At 39.5% G+C, this 22378-nt stretch overlaps 1 protein-coding gene across 1 annotated transcript; it reads left to right on the top strand.

Annotated features, from left to right (window-relative positions):
* The first annotated feature begins 19847 nt into the window (after positions 1-19847).
* Positions 19848-20779, top strand: LOC100672690 (olfactory receptor 2AP1-like). Its single transcript, XM_010597695.3, is given in 2 exon segments — positions 19848-19920; positions 19923-20779. Coding segments are annotated over 2 exon segments (927 nt in total). The 5' UTR covers positions 19848-19850.
* The last annotated feature ends 1599 nt before the right edge of the window (positions 20780-22378 follow it).

Here is a 22378-nt window from a genome sequence, read left to right as displayed (position 1 = left end):
CAATGCAGTGGCACCTAAGAACAACAACACGTCATCATCATGTTTGTTGGTATGTTTGAGTTCATTGTTGTGGCTATTGTAGTGCCTGTCAACCTAGAGGGCTCATCTTCCAGCACTATATTAGACAATATTCTGTTGTGATCCACAGGGTTTTCATTGGCTAATTTTCTGAAGTGGATCACTGGGCAATTCTTCCTAGTGTGTCTTAGTCTGGAAGCTCCACTTAAACATGTTCCACAGTGCGTGACTCTGCTGATATTTCACATACAGTTGACATAGTTCCCGGCATCATAGCAATATGCAAGACCACACGGTACCACAAACTAACAGAAGGGTGGTGGTACTTTCAAGGTATATTCTTTAATTTCTTCAGATGGGTGCCTACTTCATTAATTTTCAGCCTTCCTTTTTCTCAATAAAGACATTAAGATCCCTCTGAATACTTCTTTCCCTGATTATCCAATTGAGTGAAACCTGTGAGAGCTGGAACTTTAAGGGACTACCTTGTTTTTCCGGGTCTCACAAGTTTACCACCTTTGAGAACGTGCAGTCTTACCACATTTCTATTGCTCATTTTAGTGGAAAATATCTTTGTTTTCCTTTTCCAGCAGGTTTCCACCTTACATAGTTTCCAGCTTTCACAGGTTTTACTGTATGTATATGTAGTATTTGCATTTTTAATCTGTTCGGAGTTTCCTATGTCACTATGATTTCTTCATTTAGACCTAAATTATCTAGAAGCATTTTATTCAATTTTTCAAACGTGTGAATATTCTAGTTGTCTTGTGTTTCTTTTTATTTTAATCACATTTTGAACTGAAAATATACTGTAAATTTCATCTTTTAAAATATGTTAGAACTTTAAGTCACATGATATGTTCAAATGTCATTAAAATTCCACACATGCTTGCAAAAACTTTTTTTTTCTGCCATTTTGGGGTACAGAGTTCTATATTTATCCATTAAATAAAGTTTGTTAAATATTTCTTTATGCTTGATCTGGGAGAAGTACATTAAAATCTCCCAATAAGAATAGATTGTCTGTTTCTTCTTTGCTTTCTACAGTTTAAGGTCATTTTATTGGTTACACAGAATTTTTACTTTTTCATAACTTCCTGAAATATGAAGTGTCTCTATCTGTATTACTACATCATAGCACTAGCTTTCTTTTACGAAATATTCACATAGGGTATTTTCCCATTATTTTATTGTCAACATTTCTGTATCTCATTTCATACATTTGTATATTGCCAAGCAATCTGACACTCTTGATCTTAACAGTAGTCAGTTCATTTACATTGAATGTAATTACTGATACATTAGGTTTAAATGTGTCATATTATTTTGTGGGTTTTTTTTGTATCACGTCGAACATGCTTTTGTTTCTGTCCATTTTTGCCCTTTTTGTAGTTGCCATTTTTGTATATGCACTCTGTTTCTTTTGTTGTAGTGATTACTAAGAAATTTAAAACAATCATCTTGATCTCATCAAAATCAAAATGAGACAACTGGATGGTACCTGGCTACGGTTACTGAACATTTTGATCAAAGATTCTGTAGCTAAATCCTGATCAAAAGGGAAAAAATGCAGAACAAAATTTCAAATTCTCATGGAATACAGAATCTCTGGAAGCCATGGAGACTGGATAAACCCCTGAAACTATTGTCTGATCATTTTTAAGCCTTAAACCTTAAACCAAAAATACCCGCTGAAGTCTTAAAACCAAACAATAGTTTAGCTTAACTAGTAAAGAATATCTGCCATATGTCTTGGAAGAAGCACAACCAGAATGCTCCTTAGAAGCAAGGGTGGCAAGAGTACTTCTCATATATTTTGGACATGTTATCAGGAGGGACCAGTACCTGGAGAAGGACATCATGCCTGGTAAAACAGAGGGTCAGCGAAAAAGTGGAAGACCCTCCATGAGACATATTAACACAGTGGCTGCAAGGATGGGCCCAAGCAAGGCAACAATTGTGAGGATGGCACAGGACTGGGCAGTGTTTAGTTCTGTTGTACATAGGGTCACTATGAGTTAGAACAAACTCAACAGCACCTAATAACAACAACAAACACCTACATTAGAAAAAAAGAAAGGCCTCAAATCAATGACCTCAGCTTCCACCTTAAAATAATAAAGAAAAAAAAGAAGAAGAACAGCAAATTAAACCCAAATAATCAGAAGAAAGGTCAAAACATAAATTAATGAAACAGGAAAAAAATACAACAGAGTAAATCATAAAAACCAAAAGCTAAGTCTTTGAGATCAATAAAAGTGACAAATCTCTAGCAGGATGGATTAAGAAAAAGAAAAAAGAAAATTACAAATATCAAGAACAAGTGGTAACATTTTTACAGACTCTAGAGATCTTAAAGAACAATAAGGGAATATTATAAATAACTTTCTGCCCAAAAATTGACAGCTTAGATGAAATGGACAAAGTCCTTAAAAGGTACAACCTGCCAAAGCTTATACAAGAAATAAACCAAAACCCATTGCCATCCAGTCAATTCTGACTCATAGTGACACTATAGGAGACAGAACTGCCCCATAGGGTTTTCAAGCCTGTAAATCTTTATGGAAGCAGACTGCCATATCTTTCTCTCGTGGAGCACCTGGTTTGTTTGAACCACCTACCTGTTGGTTAACAGCCAGGCGCTTAACCACTTCACCATCAGGGCTCCTTACAAGAACGAATGAATAATCTGAATACCCTCATATAGATTAAGGAAAAGAAAATTGTAGCTAAAAGCCTTCCCACAAAGAAAACTCTAGGCAAAGATGACTTCCCTGGTAAATTCTACCAATCATTTAAAGAAGAAACAATACCATTTATTCAACAAAAACTGAAGATGAGGGATAATTTCCCAACTAATTCTATGAGACTAACATTCTGATGACAAAACCAGACAAAGACACTACAAGAAAACTACATTATAAATCAATACCCATCATGAACATTGGGATGAAAATCGAAACAAAATTTTGTAAATCATATGCCATCAGTGTAATTCACCATATTCACAAATTTAAAAAGGAAAAACTGTACGATTATCTCAATAGATGCAGAAAAAGCACTTGACAAACTCCAATATCCATTCCTGATAAGAGCTTTCAACAAACCAGGAATAGAAAGAAACTTCCTCATCCTGATAAGAGGCATCTACAAAAACCCTGCATCTAACGTCATACTTAACCATGAAAGACAGAATGCTTTCTCCGTAAGATCAGGATCAAGACAGGAACATCTGCTCTCACCACTTCTATTTCAATATTGTACTAGAAGGAAATGAATGAGTTAGCTTCTTATCATTAGTCACAGGGCCCTAATCATTATTAGTTCAAATGCTTTAAATGCCTAGTAAGAGTATGAACTAAAAAAATCAACCAAACCAAACTGTTGATTGATTCTGATTCCTGGCAACTCTATAGCGACCCTATAAGACAGAGTAGAACTGCCCCATAGAGATTCCAAGGAATGCCTGGTGGATTTGAACTGCCAACTTTTTGTTCAGCAGCATTAGATCTTAACGACTACACCACCAGAGTTTCCATGAACTGAAGTATTCCTGAACTCAGGTCAGAAATGATCAAAATTTTACTGATTATTATCATAGTATTTCATAAGCTAAATTACTTCCTCCTTTCTTCATCTGAAGATGACATCATCACAAAGGCAATACCTATAAAATCAGCAGCCAGAAAGTTCTGGCATTACAATGCTGCCTCAAATCAAACAAATATAATTTCTAAAATACAGAGAAACCCATGAGAGTCAGAACTCAACAGGGATACCTTGTTTTCTGGGGTCTCCCAAGTTTTCTGCCTTTGACAGGGTGCAGCCACCACTTTTCTATCATTGTCTATTTACCAGAAAATATTTGAGCTTTCCTTCTCTGATTGGTTTCTGCTGTATACAGGTTCCAGCTTTCACAAGTTTTACCAGAACAGCTCTCCTCCATCAGTCACATTTACTTCAATCATTTCTTTATTATACAATCTAGGCACTTGCTAAACTTTCAAAAGCAACATAGCCTTTTCAAACAACTTGCTACTAAATAATTGTCTCCATGAATTATCTCTTAACCAGATTCCCACATCTTCCTCTTCTTGCTTTTAATTATATTGATTCTTGCTCCCAAATTCAAACCCTGCACACTTCACAGCCTGTGCTGACTCATCAATGAGACATGACCCCCCACTCTACTTACCTCTTTAGCTACCCCTTCCACGAAAAGAATGAGTCTCCAAAGAAAGAGATTTCTTATAACTAACAGCATTTATAATCTATCAGAGCCAAATGGTTTCCAGTGGTGACCTTGGCTTTCTTTTCTACAGATATATTTGAAAGAAGCAACTGAACTATTGCATACAGTTTTATAGTAATTCTTTTATAGGAAAAGGGAAAGTTGAAAATATTAAAATATTTGTAGACATATATAATGCTATTCAATGGGCATTATTATATCCACTTCACAGAACAGGAAAGTGAGACTTAGGGAGATGAAGTCATGTGTCATTCAAAATTGAGTTGATTATTGTTCTACATTTGATTAGGCCTCATTACCTCTCTGGTCCTCACCATCATTGTGAGAATTAGGTTTGAGGTGGAGCCAAGATGGTGGAATAGGCAGACGCTTCCAGCGAGCCCTCTTTACAACAAAGACCCGAAAAACAAGTGAAACAATTGTATTTATGACAAGTTAGAAGCCCTGAGCATCAAAGGTAAGCTTGGAAAATGAACAGAGGGGCAGGGGGAGGAAGAGATCATTCAGAAGCGAAGAGTCGTTAATGGACCTGAATCGTGGGGAGCCCCCAGGCACCATTGCTAAAGCAGTGGTGGTGGCAGGCTGTTACTAGCATTCGGCTGTACTTCTCTTAGGGAGAAGCAGCCAGCCACACAGCCTACTCACACCTCCAGAACCAGAGAGGAACAGCGATCTCAGCAAAACCTAAAGAGTTGCATATATTTTACCATGCCCCCCCTCAACCCCCAAGCTGCCTTCAGCAGCTGAATTCCCTGAGCCTGAGATAGGCACTGTTGAGGACCTAGAGCTATTGTCCCGGCCTTGGAAAAGGAAAAGGAAAAAATGTACAATTGGGAGAAAAGATAATTTGCCAGCTCCACTAACCAGGGGAGCTCAGGATAGAAACAGCTCTTGACCAGGCATAAATGGTCCATGGACTTTGACCCCTTTCCCTTCTGTATGGACCTGTGTGGGCCTATTTCAGGAGAATAGGCCCTTGTTGGCAGACTCCAACTGTTTCAGCTGTGTGGTAGAGAGGTGGGCGTTTGATGTTTGGCATTGCTTTGCCTATTAAACAGGGTCCTCACCTGCCCACAACTGGGGCCTAAGGACTGGTAGCTCCACTCAGATCACCAAGCCACCCACAACAGGGGTCCAAGGATAACTGGTACCTCCCAGTCCTCACAACCAAAAACATTGGGTACCCATGGTCCATCTGCAGAACCCACCCACATGCATGCTCTAAGAAAAGGGACATGCATTCCTCAGAGACACTCAGGAGTCAGTTCTCAGCCCCCTGCCCTGTTCAGAGTGTGACCCCCTGCTGCGATCAGATACCGGTACATACACCATTCACCGCTGCCCCTCTAAGACCGTAGGAAAGAACCTGTACCACGCACTTGATGACCAGCTACCTGGAAACCAGAGCTGAATTCATTCAAGAAAAGTCAATGGACTCCTAGACTGATATACATGATAACAGCTCTAGCCATCTGGCGACAGGACATCAGAGATCCAAAGGTGAAAATAATGAAACTAGTTCAATCAAACAACACATTTGGCCACATCAAAACAAAGCAAGAAACTACAACACAGTAAGGAAGCATAACCTAATACAATAATTTACAGATGGCTCGGAGACAACAGTCAATATTAAGAAGGCAATGGGATGACATATTTAAAAAATTGAAGGAAAAAAATTGCCAGCCAAGAATCATATATCCAGCAAAACTGTCTCCTAAAAATGAAGGTGAAATTAGGACATTTCCAGATAAAAAGAAGTTTAGGAAATTCATAAAAACCAAAGCAAACCACAAGAAATACTAAAGGGAGTTCTTGGGTTAGAAAATCAATAATATCTGGTATCAACCCAAGATGAGAACACTGGGCAGAGCAATCAGCAATCAACCCAGACAGGGAAATCGAAAAAACAATGCAAGATAAAAAAAAAAAAAAAAAGCTGAAAACAGGATAACAACGATGTTATTATGTAAAAGAAGACAACATTAAAAGAGTAAAGAGGGATGAAGAAATGTAATCATAGATCTTCCATATGGAGAGGAAGATAAGGTGATACAAAAGAATAAAAGGTTTAAATTTAGAAAAATAGGGGTAAATAATAAGGTAACCACAAAGGAGATAGACTATCCTACCCATCAAAATAAAATACAAGAAAAAAATAGAGACTCAGCAGAAAAAAAATCAACAACAACAAATATGAGGAAAGGACAATATATAAAGATAATCTACTCAGCACATAAAATCAAGTGGGAAAAAGAAACTGTCAACAACACACAAAAAAAGACATCAAAATGATAGCACTAGTTCATACCTATCCGTAATTACCCTTAATGTAAATGGACTAAATGCACCAATAAGGAGACAGAGAGTGGCAGAATGGATTAAAAAACAAGACCTATCTGTATGCTGCCTACAAGAGACACACCTTAGACTTAGAGACACAAACAAATTAAAACTGAAAGGATGGAGAAAAATATATCAAGCAAACAACAATAAAAAAAAAGAGCAGGAGTGGTAATATTAATTTCTGACAAAATAGACTTCAAAGTTGAATCCATCATAAAAGATAAGGAAGGACACCATATAATGATTAAAGGGAAAATACACCAAGAAGATATAACCATATTAAATATTTTTGCACCCAATGACAGGGCTGCAAGATGCATAAAACAAACTCTATCAGCATTAAAAAGTGAGATAGACAGCTCCACAATAACAGTAGGAGACTTCAAAACACCACTTTGGTTGAAGGACAGGACATCCAGAAAGAAGCTCAATAAAGACACAGAAGATCTAAATGCCACATCAACCAACGTGACCTCACAGACATATACAGAATGCTCCACCCAACAGCAACAAAGTATACTTTCTTTTCTGGTGCACATGGAACATTCTCTAGAATAGACCACATATTAGGTCATAAAACCAGCCTTGTTGTTGTTGTTAGGTGTCGTGGGATCGCTTCCGACTCATAGCAACCCTATGCACAACAGAACGAAACACTGCCTGGTCCTGTGCCATCCTTACAATCGTTGTTATGCTTGAGCTCATTGTTGCAGCCACTGTGTCAATCTACCTCTTTGAGGATCTTCCTCTTTTCCGCTGATGCTGTACTCTGCCTAGCATGGTGTCCCTCTCCAGGAACGGATCCCTCCTGACAACATGTCCAAAATATGTAAGACGCAGTCTCGCAATCCTTGCTTCTAAGGAGCACTCTGGTTGTACTTCTTCTAAGACAGATTTGTTCATTCTTTTGGCAGCCCACGGTATATTCAATACTCTCCGCCAGCACCGCATTTCAAAGGCGTCAACTCTTCTTTGGTCTTCCTTATTCATCGTCCAGCTTTCACATGCATATGATGCGATTGAAAATACCATGGCTTGGGTCAGGGGCACCTAAGTCTTCAGGGTGACATCTTTGCTCTTCAACACTTTGAAGAGGTCCTTTGCAGCAGATTTGCCCAATGCAATGCATCTTTTGATTTCTTGACTGCTGCTTCCATAGCTGTTGACTGTGGATCCAAGTAAAATGAAATCCTTGACAACTTCATTCTTTTCTCCCTTTATCATAATGTTGGTCATTGGTCCAATTGTGAGGATTTTTGTTTTCATTATGTTGAGGTATAATCCATACTGAAGGCTGTGGTCTTTGATCTTCATTAGTAAGTGCTTCAAGTCCTCTTCACTTTCAGCAAGCAAGGTTGTGTCATCTGCATAACGCAGGTTGTTAATGAGTCTTCCTCCAATCCTGATGCCCCGTTCTTCTTCATATAGCCCAGCTTCTCAGATTATTTGTTCAGCATACAGATTAAATAGGTATGGTGAAAGAATAGAACCCTGACGCACACCTTTCCTGACTTTAAACCCATCAGTATCCCCTTGTTCTGTCCAAACAACTGCCTCTTGATCTATGTAAAGGTTCCTTATGAGCACAATTAAGTGTTTTGGAATTCCCATTCTTCGCAGTGTTATCCATAGTTTGTTATGATCCACACAGTCGAATGCCTTTGCATAGTCCATAAAACACAGGTAAACATCCTTCTGGTATTCTCTGCTTTCGGCCAGGATCCATCTAACATCAGCAATGATATCCCTGGTTCTACATCCTCTTCTGAATCCGACCTGAATTTCTGGCAGTTCCCTGTAGATATACTGCTGCAGGTGCCTTTGAATGATCTTCAGCAGAATTTTACTTGGGTGTGATAATAATGATATTGTTCCATAATTTCCGCATTCAGTTGGATCACCTTTCTCGGGAATAGGCATAAACATGGATCTCTTCCAGTCAGTTGGCCTGGTAGCTGTCTCCCAAATTTCTTTGCATAGACAAGTGAGCGCTTCCAGCACTGCATCCATTGTTGAAACATCTCGGTGGATATTCCATCAATTCCTGGAACCTTGTTTTTCGCCAGTGCCTTCAGTGCAGCTTGGACTTCTTCCTTCAGTATCTTTGGTTCCTGATTATATGCTACCTCTTGAAATTGTTGAATGTCGACCAGTTCTTTTTGGTACACTGATTCTGTGTATTCCTTCCATCTTCTTTTGATGCTTCCTGCGTCGTTTAATATTTTCCCCATGGAATCCTTCACTACTGCAACTTGAGGCTTGAATTTTTCCTTCAGTTCTTTCAGCTTGAGAAACGCCCAGCATATTCTTCCCTTTTGGTTTTCCATCTCTGGCTCTTTGCACATGTCATTATAATACTTTATTTTGTCTTCTCGGGAGGCCCTTTGAAATCTTCAGTTCTTTCTTTTTTTTTTTTTTTAATTAACTTTTATTAAGCTTCAAGTGAACATTTACAAATCCAATCAGTCTGTCGCATGTAAGTTTACATACATCTTACTCCCTTCTCCCACTTGCTCTCCCCCTGTTGAGTCAGCCCTTTCAGTCTCTCGTTTCGTGCCAATTTTGTCATCTTCCCTCTCTCTCTATCTTCCCATCCCCCCTCCAGTCAAGAGCTGCCAACACACTCTCCAGTGTCCTCCTGATTTAATTAGCTCACTCTTCATCAGCATCTCTCTCCCCCCGCTGACCAGTCCCTTTCATGTCTGATGAGTTGTCTTCGGGGATGGTTCCTGTCCTGTGCCAACAGAAGGTCTGGGGAGCATGGCCGCCGGGATTCCTCTAGTCTCAGTCAGACCATTAAGTATGGTCTTTTTATGAGAATTTGGGGTCTGCATCCCACTGATCTCCTGCTCCCTCAGGAGTTCTCTGTTGTGCTCCCTGACAGGGCAGTCATCGATTGTGGCCGGGCACCAACTAGTTCTTCTGGTCTCAGGATGATGTAGGTCTCTGGTTCATGTGGCCCTTTCTGTCTCTTGGATTCTAAGTTGTCGTGTGACCTTGGTGTTCTTCATTTTCCTTTGCTCCAGGTGGGTTGAGACCAATTGATGCATCTTAGATGGCTGCTTGTTAGCATTTAGGACCCCAGACGCCACATTTCAAAGAGGGATGCAGAATGTTTTCGTAATAGAATTATTTTGCCAATTGACTTAAAAGTCCCCTCAAACCATGTTCCCCAGACCCCCGCCCCTGCTCCGCTGACCTTTGAAGCATTCATTTTATCCCGGAAACCTCTTTGCTTTTAGTCCAGTCCAATTGGGCTGATCTTCCTTGTATTGAGTGTTGTCTTTCCTTTCACCCAAAGCAGTTCTTATCTACTGATTGATCAAAAAAAACCCTCTCCCACCCTCCCTCCCTCTCCCCCTTCGTAACCACAAAAGTATGTGTTCTTCTCAGTTTTTTCTATTTCTCAAGATCTTATAATAGTGGTCTTATACAATATTTGTCCTTTTGCCTCTGACTCATTTCGCTCAGCATAATGCCTTCCAGGTTCCTCTATGTTATGAAATGTTTCACAGATTCGTTACTGTTTTTTATCGATGCGTAGTATTCCATTGTGTGAATATACCACAATTTATTTACCCATTCATCCGTTGATGGACACCTTGGTTGCTTCCAGCTTTTTGCTATTGTAAACAGAGCTGCAATAAACATGGGTGTGCATATATCTGTTTGTGTGAAGGCTCTTGTATCTCTAGGGTATATTCCGAGGAGTGGGATTTCTGAGTTGTATGGTAGTTCTATTTCTAACTGTTCAAGATAACGCCAGATGGATTTCCAAAGTGGTTGTACCATTTCACATTCCCACCAGCAGTGTATGAGAGTTCCAATCTCTCTGCAGCCTCTCCAACATTTATTATTTTGTGTTTTTTGGATTAATGCCAGTCTAGTTGGTGTCAGATGGAATCTCATCGTAGTTTTAATTTGCATTTCTCTAATGGCTAATGATCGGGAGCATTTTCTCATATATCTGTTGGCTGCCTGAATATCTTCTTTAGTGAAATGTGTGTTCATATCCTTTGCCCACTTCTTGATTGGGTTATTTGTCTTTTTGTGGTTGAGTTTTGACAGAATCGTGTAGATTTTAGAGATCAGGCACTGGTCTGAGATGTCATAGCTGAAAATTCTTTCCCAGTCTGTAGGTGGTCTTTTTACTCTTTTGGTGAAGTCTTTAGATGAGCATAGGTGTTTGATTTTTAGGAGCTCCCAGTGATCTGGTTTCTCTTCATCATTTTTGGTAATGTTTTGTATTCTGTTTATGCCCTGTATTAGGGCTCTTAGGGTTGTCCCTATTTTTTCTTCCATGATCTTTATCGTTTTAGTCTTTATGTTTAGGTCTTTGATCCACTTGGAGTTAGTTTTTGTGCATGGTGTGAGGTATGGGTCCTGTTTCATTTTTTTGCAAATGGATATCCAGTTATGCCAGTACCGTTTGTTAAAAAGACTATCTTTTCCCCAATTAACTGACTCTGAGCCTTTGTCAAATATCAACAGTTTTATCAGTGTGTTCCTTGGCTTTTTCTGCAGTTAGCCTAATTTCGTTTGTGATGTCTTTAAGCATTGTGTAAATTAGTTTTTTATATTCTGTATCTGATAATTCCAGGATTGTATCTTCATTTGGGAAAGATTTTGATTCTTTTGTTTAGGGGGTTGGAGAGGCTGTCATGGTCTGCTTCTTTATGTGGTTTGATATGGACTGCTGTCTCCGAGCCATCACTGGGAAACTAGTTTTTCCAGAAAATCCGCTGACTGGTACGCTGGCTCCTGGCTCTGAAAACAATCGCTGTCTCCCCATATTTGTTCGTTCTCCGTCTCTAAATCTGTGTTTGTTGTTCAGAGTTTGTAGATTGTTATATATGTGATCGATTCACTTGTTTTTCCGAGTCTTTGTTGCAAGAGGGATCCGCAGTAGCATCCACCTAGTCTGCCATCTTGGCCCCACCAGCCTGTTCAGTTCTTTTACTTCATCAATCCGTCCTTTTGCTTTAGCTGCTCGACACTCAAGAGCAAGTTTCAGAGTCTCCTCTGACATCCATCTTGGTCTTTTCTTTCTTTCCTGTCTTTTCAGTGACCTCTTGCTTTCTTCATGGATGATGTCCTTAATGTCATCCCACAACTCTTCTGTTCTTCGGTCACTGGTGTTCAATGTGTCAAATCTATTCTTGAGATGGTCTCTAAATTCAGGTGAGATATATTCAAGGTCATATTTTGGCTCTTGTGGACTTGCTCTAATTTTCTTCAGTTTCAGCTTGAACTTGCATATGAGCAATTGATGGAGCCTTTACACGAACAGATATATGCATACCCATGTTCATTGTAGCACTGTTTACAATAGCAAAAAGATGGAAGCAACCAAGGTACCCCTCAATGGATGAATGTATAAATAAATTATGGTATATTCACACAATGGAATACTACGCATCCATAAAGAACAGTGAGGAAACTGTGAAACAGTTCATAACCTGGAGCAATCTGGAAGGCATTATGCTGATTGAAATTAGTCAGTTGCAAAAGAACAAATATTGTATAAGACCACATTATAAGAACTTAAGAAATAGTTTAAATAGAGAAGAAAATATTATTTGATGGTTACAAGGACGGGAAGGTAGGGAGGGTGGGAGAGGAGTATTCACTAATTAGATATTAGATAAGAACTACTTTAGGTGATGGCAAAGATAACACACAACACAGGCGAGGTCAGCACAACTGGACTAAACCAAAAGCAGTTTCCGGAATAAACTGAATGCTTCGAAGTCCACTGTAGCAGGGGCAGAAGCTTTGGGACCATGGTTTCAGGGAATGTCTAGGTCAATTGGCATAATAAACTCTATTAAGAAAACATTCTGCATCCGACCTTAGAGAGAAGTGTCTGGGGTCTTAAAGGCTAGCAAGCAGCCATCTAAGATGCATCAATTGGCCTCAGCATACCTGGTGAAAGGAGAATGAAGATCACCAAGGACACAAGGTAATTACAAGCCCAAGAGACAAAAAGGGCAACATAAACCAGAGACTACATCAGCAGCCTGAGGCCAGAAGAGCTAGATGGTGCCTGGCTACAACCCATGACTGCCCTGACAGGGAACACAACAAAGAACCCCTGAGGGCGCAGGAGAGCAGTGAGATGCAGACCCCAAATTCTCATAAAAAGACCAGGCTTAATGGTCTAACTGAGACTAGAAGGACCCCGGTGGTCATGGCCCCCAGACATTCTGTTGGCCCAGACAGGAACCATTCCCAAAGCCAACTCTTCAGACATGGATTGGATTGGACAATGGGTTGAAGAGGGATACTGGTGAGGCGTGAGCTTCTTGGATCGGGTGGACACTTCAGTCTGTGTTGGCATCTCCTGCCTGGAGGGGAGATGAGAGGGTAGAGGGGGATAGAAGCTGGTGAAATGAACATGAAAAGAGAGAGTGGAGGGAGGGAGCAGGCTGTCTCATTGGGGGAGAGCAATTGGCAGTATGTAGCAAGGTGTATATAAGTTTTTGTGTGAGACACTGACTTGATTTATAAATTTTCAATTAAAGCACAATAAAAATTAAAAAAAAAAATTTGCATAGTGTATATTTTGTCCCCAATCTGACATTGTGTTCCCAAGGGTGACATTGGGTTTTCCGGTGCTTGCACTCTATAGATAAATAGATGATTAACCTGATAAATGAACAGCTGTGAAGGTGTCCTTATATGGAAATGGATCAGTCCTCCTAGGGCTTAACAAATTCTTCAATGCCCTAAACTGGAGATTTACAAGAGTTTTCTCAGAAGTGATTACAGGTCAATAAGGGCTCCTATCCCTGCCTGAATCTGAGCATTCCACATGTCTGTTTTACATTTTATTTCTGCATGTACCCTCCAAAATATGAAAACTGTGGTCTTACTGACTTTAGCCAATAACCTATAAATGGGCTGATTATAACCAGCTGAGTGATGTTCAGAAAATATGACTTTTCAGGAACTTCATAACCTCCAAAAGGTTCCACCTATGCTGCTGTCCTTTCCATCCACTGCCAAGTCCAGCCATATCACCCACTGGGAATGACCATGCACACCTACTAAAAAAAAAAAAAGAAGGCAAATGCTGTGACATCATACTCTTCCTCTTCTCTGCAAGCTGATGCTCTCTTGTTAACATTCCACCCTAATCCCTCCAAGCAAGTCTCTCCAGACTCTGTTTCCTCAGCATGTGTTTAAAGATTTTTCCCAAAGTTGTCAACAAAGGACGTTCATTAGCCTTTATCAAACATGGATCCCCAGAGCAACTTGTGCTCCTTCACACAATTGATCCCCCAGTGCAGGCTCTCAACAGAGAAGATATAACCTGTGTCACTCTGGGTAAAGTATGATCTGGGGATGAGAGGGAGTTTATATTCTTCTGAGGTCATCAACCTTCTTTCCTCTAGAACAGAAAAATCCTAAAAGTCCTTCTTTTAGCTTCCCGTTTATTGGCCCAGTTTAAAAAGAACAGCATGTCCAAAAACCCTAATTCAGCATCAGTCTGAATTAGTGGAAGAGCCTCTGCTCTTCAAATCACCACTAAATGATAAAGAGCAGAAGAAAGAGAATATTACTTCGTACAAAGTAAGCCCTGAAAGTTTGTGTATTTCTGTGAAATGCAGGACAGAACTTGGCAGCAGAGAGTGTAGAATACAATAAATTTTATAGTACTTTGTAATTATGTGATCTTAACATTTTGATTCATCTCTAAGAATATTTAGGATTAAAATTCCTCTGTAATTTTTTGGGCAGTCAGGTGAGCTAGTGTGTTGCCCTGTTTGTAGCTTCATTGATTTTTACTTAATTTACTTCATTGATTTTATTCTGTGGTTGTGAAGCTTGAAAGGAATGCAGAGGTGAACACTCAACTACTCCCTGAAGACTCCAGTTTGGTAACCAGGAAGGCAAGTACATCAGGGACATTGTGTGGTATATTCTGATCCCTGCATCCAACTATGGGCTGCAACCCACTAGCGGGGTCATGAAGTCAAGTCAGTGAGTTGCAACCAGAATTTGAAAAAAAATTTCAAGTATGGAATAAAATAGAAAAAAGTCAGATTATATCACATGTAGCAAGGTGTGCTCTGTAAAACTTGTTAGATATGTACATGTTTGCTGAGAAATGATATAAAATGTAAAATGCGTTGCAGTCTAAAACATCACAAAGCTGTTTCCTTATAAATGTTTTTTTTAAAAAATAAATAGAAAAAGTCTTAAATAAATGAAAAGGACACCCCCCCAGAAAATATGACTTTGTTACTGGAGAACAGCTTCAGTTCTTGTCTTCAGTGAAGGAAAGAATTCAAACACTGAGACAAATACTGCCAAGCAAGCAGAGGTTTATTAGCAAGCAGAGGGTTAGAAGGAAAGTACACTTGACTAGGGAGCATCAAGTGGTCTATTCAGGCAGAGAAAGAATCTGAGTGCCTCCATAGTCATTTTCTTAGGGTTTTGTACTATTCTTATCTCTTATCTCTCCCTGTGAACGTTTAACAGCCAAGTCAAGGACCCCTATAGAGACTATTTCCTTGGCTTACCATTTAATTACCAAGTTAGGGACCTTATCAAGTCAGGAACCTTATCAAGTTAGGGACCCCATAGGGACTATTTCCTTGGCTTAATGTTTAACTTCCTAGAGACCATCTTATTGAGGAATCTCAACACCCCCATCTCTTCCTCTGTAGGGACTAATCTTATTGAGGAACGTTACCACCCCCTGCCTCTTCTTCTGTAGGGCCTATCTTATTGAGGAACGTCACCACCCCTTGTCTCTTCCTCTTCCTGAGTGCAAGCACTCCCCCTCCCCCTTACATAACCACACGAGCTTCCAAATCACTAGAGACTTAAAAATGATCTTAAAGTGTTCAAAGATGGAGTCTTCCAGAAAAATCCCAGATAACAAGTTTCACAGAATGGGACCATCAGCTTAGCTATAAAAAGTTTTGGTGAGCAATTTCCTGATGTTCAGTTCCTAAAATCTATGCTAAGATTATATTTGTTTTAAATGGAGAATTACTCAAAACAGTCTTCCAAAACCAGAGAAAAGGATCTATACCCTGACTGACTCTACAACCAGGCTACCACTGAAAAGTCTTGAACATAATGGTTCTTAATATTTTTAATGAGATAACAATTGTATTCCCATATTTACATACACAAAGTATTTTACATATGATTTTGTGGATTCACAAATATAGTAAATCTAATCTGGGAAATAATGAATCCCTGGTTAAGAACTTCTGATTTAATATTCTTAAGCTCCTAAAATTTCCTTGTAACTTAATAGAATCTCCCTATTTTTATGGAAAATTCTTATTGGAGTCCTGGTAGTGTAGTGGTTAAGAGCTATGGCTGCTAACCAAAACACTGGCATTTCAAATCTACCAGCCTCTCCTTGGAAACCCTGTGGGGTGGTTCTACTCTGTCCTATAGGGTCGCTATAAGTCAGAATCAACTCAACTGTAACAGGTTCTTTTTTTTCTTTTTTATTCTTATGGAAAACAAAACTCCAGTTCTAAAGATTCTGAATGCATTTAAGTATGTTAATGCAGATTATTTTTAGAATTTACTATTTACTGAATTCTAGACAGGCGTGTGGAAAGGGCCAAAGGACAAACATACTCCTAATTCAAAGGTCTTTCAGTTCTAATGAACAGACATGGGCAGAAAAGAATGGAGCATCCACCAGGAGGAAGTAAAGAACTGGTAACTTGGCACTGAGGGAATTAGAGGAGCTGGACCAGAAAGAAAATGAGAGATTGCTATAATTATATTAAAAATAAAAACAAAAAAGGCAGAGAAGAGTAAGAAAAACAGCATTTTTGAGGAGAATTAGAGGAAGAAGAGCAATGAGTGGAGATCAGTGGGAAGTAAGGAAAATGAATGCAGAAGGAAGCAAATTAATAATTATTCTGGAAGAAGATAACTTCTGGAGGCATTCTTTTACTAGTTCATTCTGCAAACTTTTTGAACATCATTTACAGGGCTGACATTTTTTTCTGGTTGGAATTGGTAAAGTACCATGGGGGAACAATACTTGAACTTTCCTACACAGGGCAAATAAAGCCAGGAAGACCCAAGAGCCACTGGTCTGGTTCACATCATCAGAGAAAAGGTTCACAGTCTGTCTCCTTTTCTTCTCCTCAGATTTCACCTGTCCATTTCAGAGAATATCTTCCTTTTTCACATTTGGTTACTGTCTCTTATTCTCTTTGACATTCAAAAAATTTCAACAATGAAAGGTAATCAAAAAACTCCCAACAAAAAAAAGCCGTAGTCCAGACGGCTTCACTGCACAGTTTACCAAACTTTCAGAGAAGAGTTAACACCACTACTACCAAAGGTATTTCAGAGAATAGAAAAGGATGGGATACTACCCAACTCATTCTATGAAGCCACCATATCCCTGATACCAAAACCAGGCAAAGACACCACAAAAACAGAAAATTATAGACCTATATCCCTCCCTCCTGACCTTAGATACAAAAACCCTCAACAAAATTCTAGCCAATAGAATTCAACAACATATTAAAAAAATAATTCACCATGACCAAGTGGGATTCATACCAGGTATGCAGGGATGGTTCAACCTTAGAAAAACAATTAATGTAATCCACCACATAAATAAAACAAAAGACAAGAATCACATGATTTTATCAATTGATACAGAAAAGGCATTTGACAAAGTTCAACACCCGTTCATGATAAAAACTCTCAGCAAAATAGGAATTGAAGGAAAATTCCTCAACATAATAAAGCACATCTATACAAAGCCAACAGCCAACATCACTCTAAATGGAGAGAGCCTGAAAGCATTTCCCTTGAGAACGGGAACCAGAGAAAGATGCCCTTTATCACCACTCTTATTCAACATTGTGTTGGAGGTCCCAGACAGAGCAGTTAGGCTACCACCCACTCCAGCTAGATAAAGAAATACAGCGCATCCAGATTGGCAAGGAAGAAGTAAAAGTATCTCAATTGGCAGATGACATGATCTTATACATAGAAAACCCTAAGGAATCCTCCAGAAAACTACTGAAAGTAATAGAAGAGTTCAGCAGAGTATCGGGATACAAGATAAACATACAAAAAACAGTTGGATTCCTCTATGCCAACAAAAAGAACATCGAAGAGGAAATCACCAAATCAATGCCATTTACAGTAGCCCCCAAGAAGATAAAATACTTAGGAATAAACCTTACCAGAGATGTAAAAGACTTATACAAAGAAAACTACAATACATTTCTGCAAGAAACCAAAAGATACTTGCATAAGTGGAAAACATAACTTGCTCATGGATAGGAAGACTTAACATTATATAAATGTCTATTCTACCAAAAGTGACCTATACATTTAATGCAGTTCAGATCCAAATCCCAAGGACATTCTTTAATGAGATGGAGAAAAAATCGCCAACTTCATATGGAAGGAAAAGAGGCCCCAGATGGATAAGGCATTACTAAAAAAAAAAGAACAAAGTGGGAGGCCTTACTTTACCTGATTTTAGAACCTATTATACTGCAACAGTAGTCAAAACAGCCTGGTACTGGTACAACAACAGATACATAGACCAATGGAACAGAATTGAGAATCCAGACATAAATCCATCCACATATGAGCAGTTGATATTTGACAAAGGCCCCAAAACAGTTAAATGGGGAAAAGACAGTCATTTTAACAAATAGTGCTGGCATAACTGGATTGCAGATCAAAACTACAATGAGATTTCATCTCACTCCAACAAGGCTGGCATTAATCCAAAAAACACAAAATAATAAATGTTGGAGAGGCTGTGGAGAGACTGGAACACTTATACACTGCTGGTGGGAATGTAAAATGGTACAACCACTTTGAAAATCGATTTGGTCCTTCCTCAAAAAGCTAGAAATAGAACTACCATACAATCTAGCAATCCCACTCCTTGCAATATGTCCTAGAGAAATATGAGCCTTTACATAAACAGATACATGCACACCCATGGTCATTGCAGCACTGTTTACAATAGCAAAAAGATGGAAACAACTGAGGTGCCCCACAAGAGATGAATGGGTAAATAAATTATGGTATATTCACACAATAGAATATTACGCATCCACAAAGAACAGTGAGGAATCTGTGAAACATTTCATAACATGGAGGAGTCTGGAAGGCATTATGCTGAGTGAAATCAGTCACTTGCAAAAGGACAAATCTTGTATACGAACACAATTATAAGAATTTGAGAAATAGTTTAAACTGACAAGAAAACATTCTTTTGTGGTTATGAGAAGGGGGAGGGAGGGAGGGAGGAAGGGAAAGGGGTATTAACTAATTAAAAAAATTAGATAGTAGATAAAAACTGTTTTAGGTGAAGGGAAAGACAATACACAATACGGGGGAAGTCAGCACAACTGGACTAAACCAAAAGCAGTTTCCTGAATAAACTGAATGCTTTGAAGGCCAGTGTAGCAGGGGCAGGTGTTTGGGGACCATGGTTTCAGGGGATATCTAAGTCAATTGGCATAACAAAATCCATTAAGAAAACATTCTGCATCCCACTTTGAAGAGTGGTGTCTGGGGTCTTAAATGCTAACAAGCAGCCATATAAGATGAATCGATTGGTCTCAAACCACCTGGATCAGAGGAGAATGAAAAACACCAAGGACAAAAGGTAATTATGAGCCCAAGAGACAGAAAGGGCCACATGAACCAGAAACTACATCATCCTGAGGCCAAAAGAACTAGATGGTGCCTGGCTACAACCGATGACTGCCCTGACAGGGAACACAACAGAGAACCCCTGAGGGAGGGAGAGCTGTGTGATGCAGACCCCAAATTCTCACAAAAAGACCAGATTAATGGCCTGACTGAGACTAGAAGGACCCCAGTGGTCATGGTCCCCAGACCTTCTGTTGGCCCAGAACAGGAACCATTCCAAAAGCCAACTCTTCAGACATGAATTGAACTGGACAATGGGTTGAAGAGGGATGCTGGTGAGGAGTGAGCTTCTTGGATTAGGTGGACACTGGAGACTATGTTGGCATCTCCTGCCTGGAGGGGAGATGAGAGGGTAGAGGGGGCTAGAAGCTGGTGAAATGGACATGAAAAGAGAGAGTGGAGGGAGAGAGTGGACTGTTTCATTAGGGGGAAAGCAAATGGGAGTATGTAGCAAGGTGTATATAAGTTTTTGTGTGAGCGACTGACTTGATTTGTAAACTTTCACTTAAAGCACAATAAAAATTCTAAAAGAAAAAGAATTTCAGCAATGAAAAATAAAGCTATGTTGACCAAGTTTATCCTGCTGGGCCTAACAGATGTCCCTGAACTCCAGGTAGCAATTTTGCATTTCTGTTCATCACCTATTTGCTCAGCACCATTGGAAATATGGCGATCGTCAGCCTCACCTTGCTGGATTTCCACCTTCAGACCCCTATGTATTTCTTTCTCCGGAACTTCTCTTTCTTAGAAATTTCCTTCACAAACATCATTCCCAGGGTCTTGATCAGCATCACAACAGGGAACAGGAGTATCAGCTTTGCTGGCTGCTTCACTCAGTATTTCTTTGCCATTTTCCTTGGGGCAAAGGAGTTTTATCTTCTGGCTGCAACGTCCTATGATCGCTACGTGGCCATCTGCAGACCCCTGCATTACACGACCATTATGAACAGCAGAATCTGTACCCAGCTGGTTCTCTGCTCTTGGCTGGCTGGGTTAATGATTATTATACCACCTATCACCCTAATGAGTCAGCAGGACTTTAGTGCATCCAACAGGCTGAATCATTATTTCTGTGACTTTGAGCCCCTTCGGGAACTCTCCTGTTCAGACACGAGCCTTGTAGAGAAGGTTGTCTTTCTTGTGGAATCTGTGACCCTGGTGCTCACTCTGGTGCTAGTGATTCTCTCCTATGCATTCATCATCAGGACTATTCTAAAGCTCCCCTCTGCCTAGCAAAGGACAAAAGCCTTTTCCACTTGTTCTTCCCACATGATTGTCATCTCCCTCTCTTATGGAAGCTGCTTTTTCATTTATGTTAAGCCCTCAGCAAAAGAAAGGGACACATTCAACAAAGGAGTAGCTCTACTGATTACCTCAGTTGCCCCTTTATTGAACCCCTTTATTTACATCCTAAGGAACCAGCAGGTAAAACAAGCTTTCAAGGATGCCATCAAAAAGCTTGTGAATCTTAAGTAATTTCAGAATTCAAGCCATAATGGATGAGTCTGTACTATGTACCAAGCTCTGTGCCAGCTACTAGGTATCCAATAAAGAGTTCAACTCCAGTCCAGTAAGAGAGACTTGGAAATAGATAACTTACAACCTATTAAGTGTTAGTACAAAGAAATGAATAAGCTTTTGTAAATGAGAAAACAACTCAGAGTTAGAGAATCGATAAATATTTTCAGAAGAGATAACATTGAAATTGGCTCTTAACATGTAGGAATAGGTCGAGCAAGCAAAATGGAGAAAGAATACTGCACAAAATTTCAGTCCTGAGACCCTGAGTGTATTGTATTTGTCGTTGATTTCAATCAAGAAAAAAAGAGAAGGAAAAAGATTACACTTGTGGAAATGACAATTCTGGTTTTGAGTTAAATTCATGTTTAAAATAATTTCAATGCCCATAATGCCAATCTCGATTTGATGTCAGATATGGAGGTTTAGAAGCCCTGTGGTCACAGTGGAAGGCTGGTGACTCAGTGGTTAAGAGCTACAGCTGCTAACCAAAAGGTCGACAGTTCAAATGTACCAGCTGCTCCTTGGAAACCCTTTGGGGCAGTTCTACTCTGTCCTATAGTGTCGTTGTGAGTCAGCAAACTTTCCCATAGAGATAGGCAGCTGGGTGGCACAAAGGGTTAAGGAAGAGAATATCTCTAGAAACATGGATGGTTGACAATGTGAAATGCTGCAGAGAGCAATTAATATGAAGACTGAAAATATAAGAACTGACAATAAGGATATTGTTTGTGAACTTAGCCATTTGCAGAAAATGTGGGAGTAGGGGCAAGGTAACTGAAAAAGAATGGTAAAATGGAATTTCAAGAGTGGAATAATGAAGAAGAGAAGGATGACCCCCAAGTTATGCACCCCCATGGTATCCTATGCTATCTCATTAACAGTGCCCATAATAATAACAAATACATTTAAAGTCTGTATTCACCTTTATTCTGCACTCCAGGAGTGCAGGGATAGTATCTTCTTGGTCTAAGCTCTATTTGCAATGCCAGCCAGTGGTAGGTGGTGCTGAAAAAATACTTGTTGGACAGTTGAAGAAATAATGGATGTGTACATGGATGCATAGACAAATGAATTAGGGAGCCCAGACTAAAATCATTTTTAAAAGGGAAGACACTAAACCGTTTGAGAGTTTATACACTGAGAGCAATGAATTGGCAAAGCATGCCTCACATAAATTTCTTAGATACACCTGGAAATTCCATCCTTTTTTACAGATGACAAAAATGAAGACTACTGAGGTGAAACAACTTAATGCAATGTCACACAGTTAAGTGAATGAACTAAAATCAAGCCAAATCTGTGTGGAGCCAGAGCCCAATGGCTTAACCACAGAGCAATACAGCCACCCACCCATTCTAACTGCTCTGAACATTCACGCTCCTAAGTGTTTCTAAGTATTTTAAGTGCCCCTCGCTTCCTTTCATACAGCTCTCAACAAACTTCAATTAGAAGCCTTTAGAACATGAATCTTTAGGAAAGTGGAAGCTTACAAAAAGCCATGTTTTTCCATCTGATAGTTCGTGACTTTTCTCAAGATGCCTCTCCTTTCCATTT

The sequence above is a fragment of the Loxodonta africana genome, chromosome 4 (genome assembly GCF_030014295.1).
Source record: "Loxodonta africana isolate mLoxAfr1 chromosome 4, mLoxAfr1.hap2, whole genome shotgun sequence".
NCBI lineage: Eukaryota > Metazoa > Chordata > Mammalia > Proboscidea > Elephantidae > Loxodonta > Loxodonta africana.
This window is presented reverse-complemented; position numbering and strand designations above follow the sequence as displayed.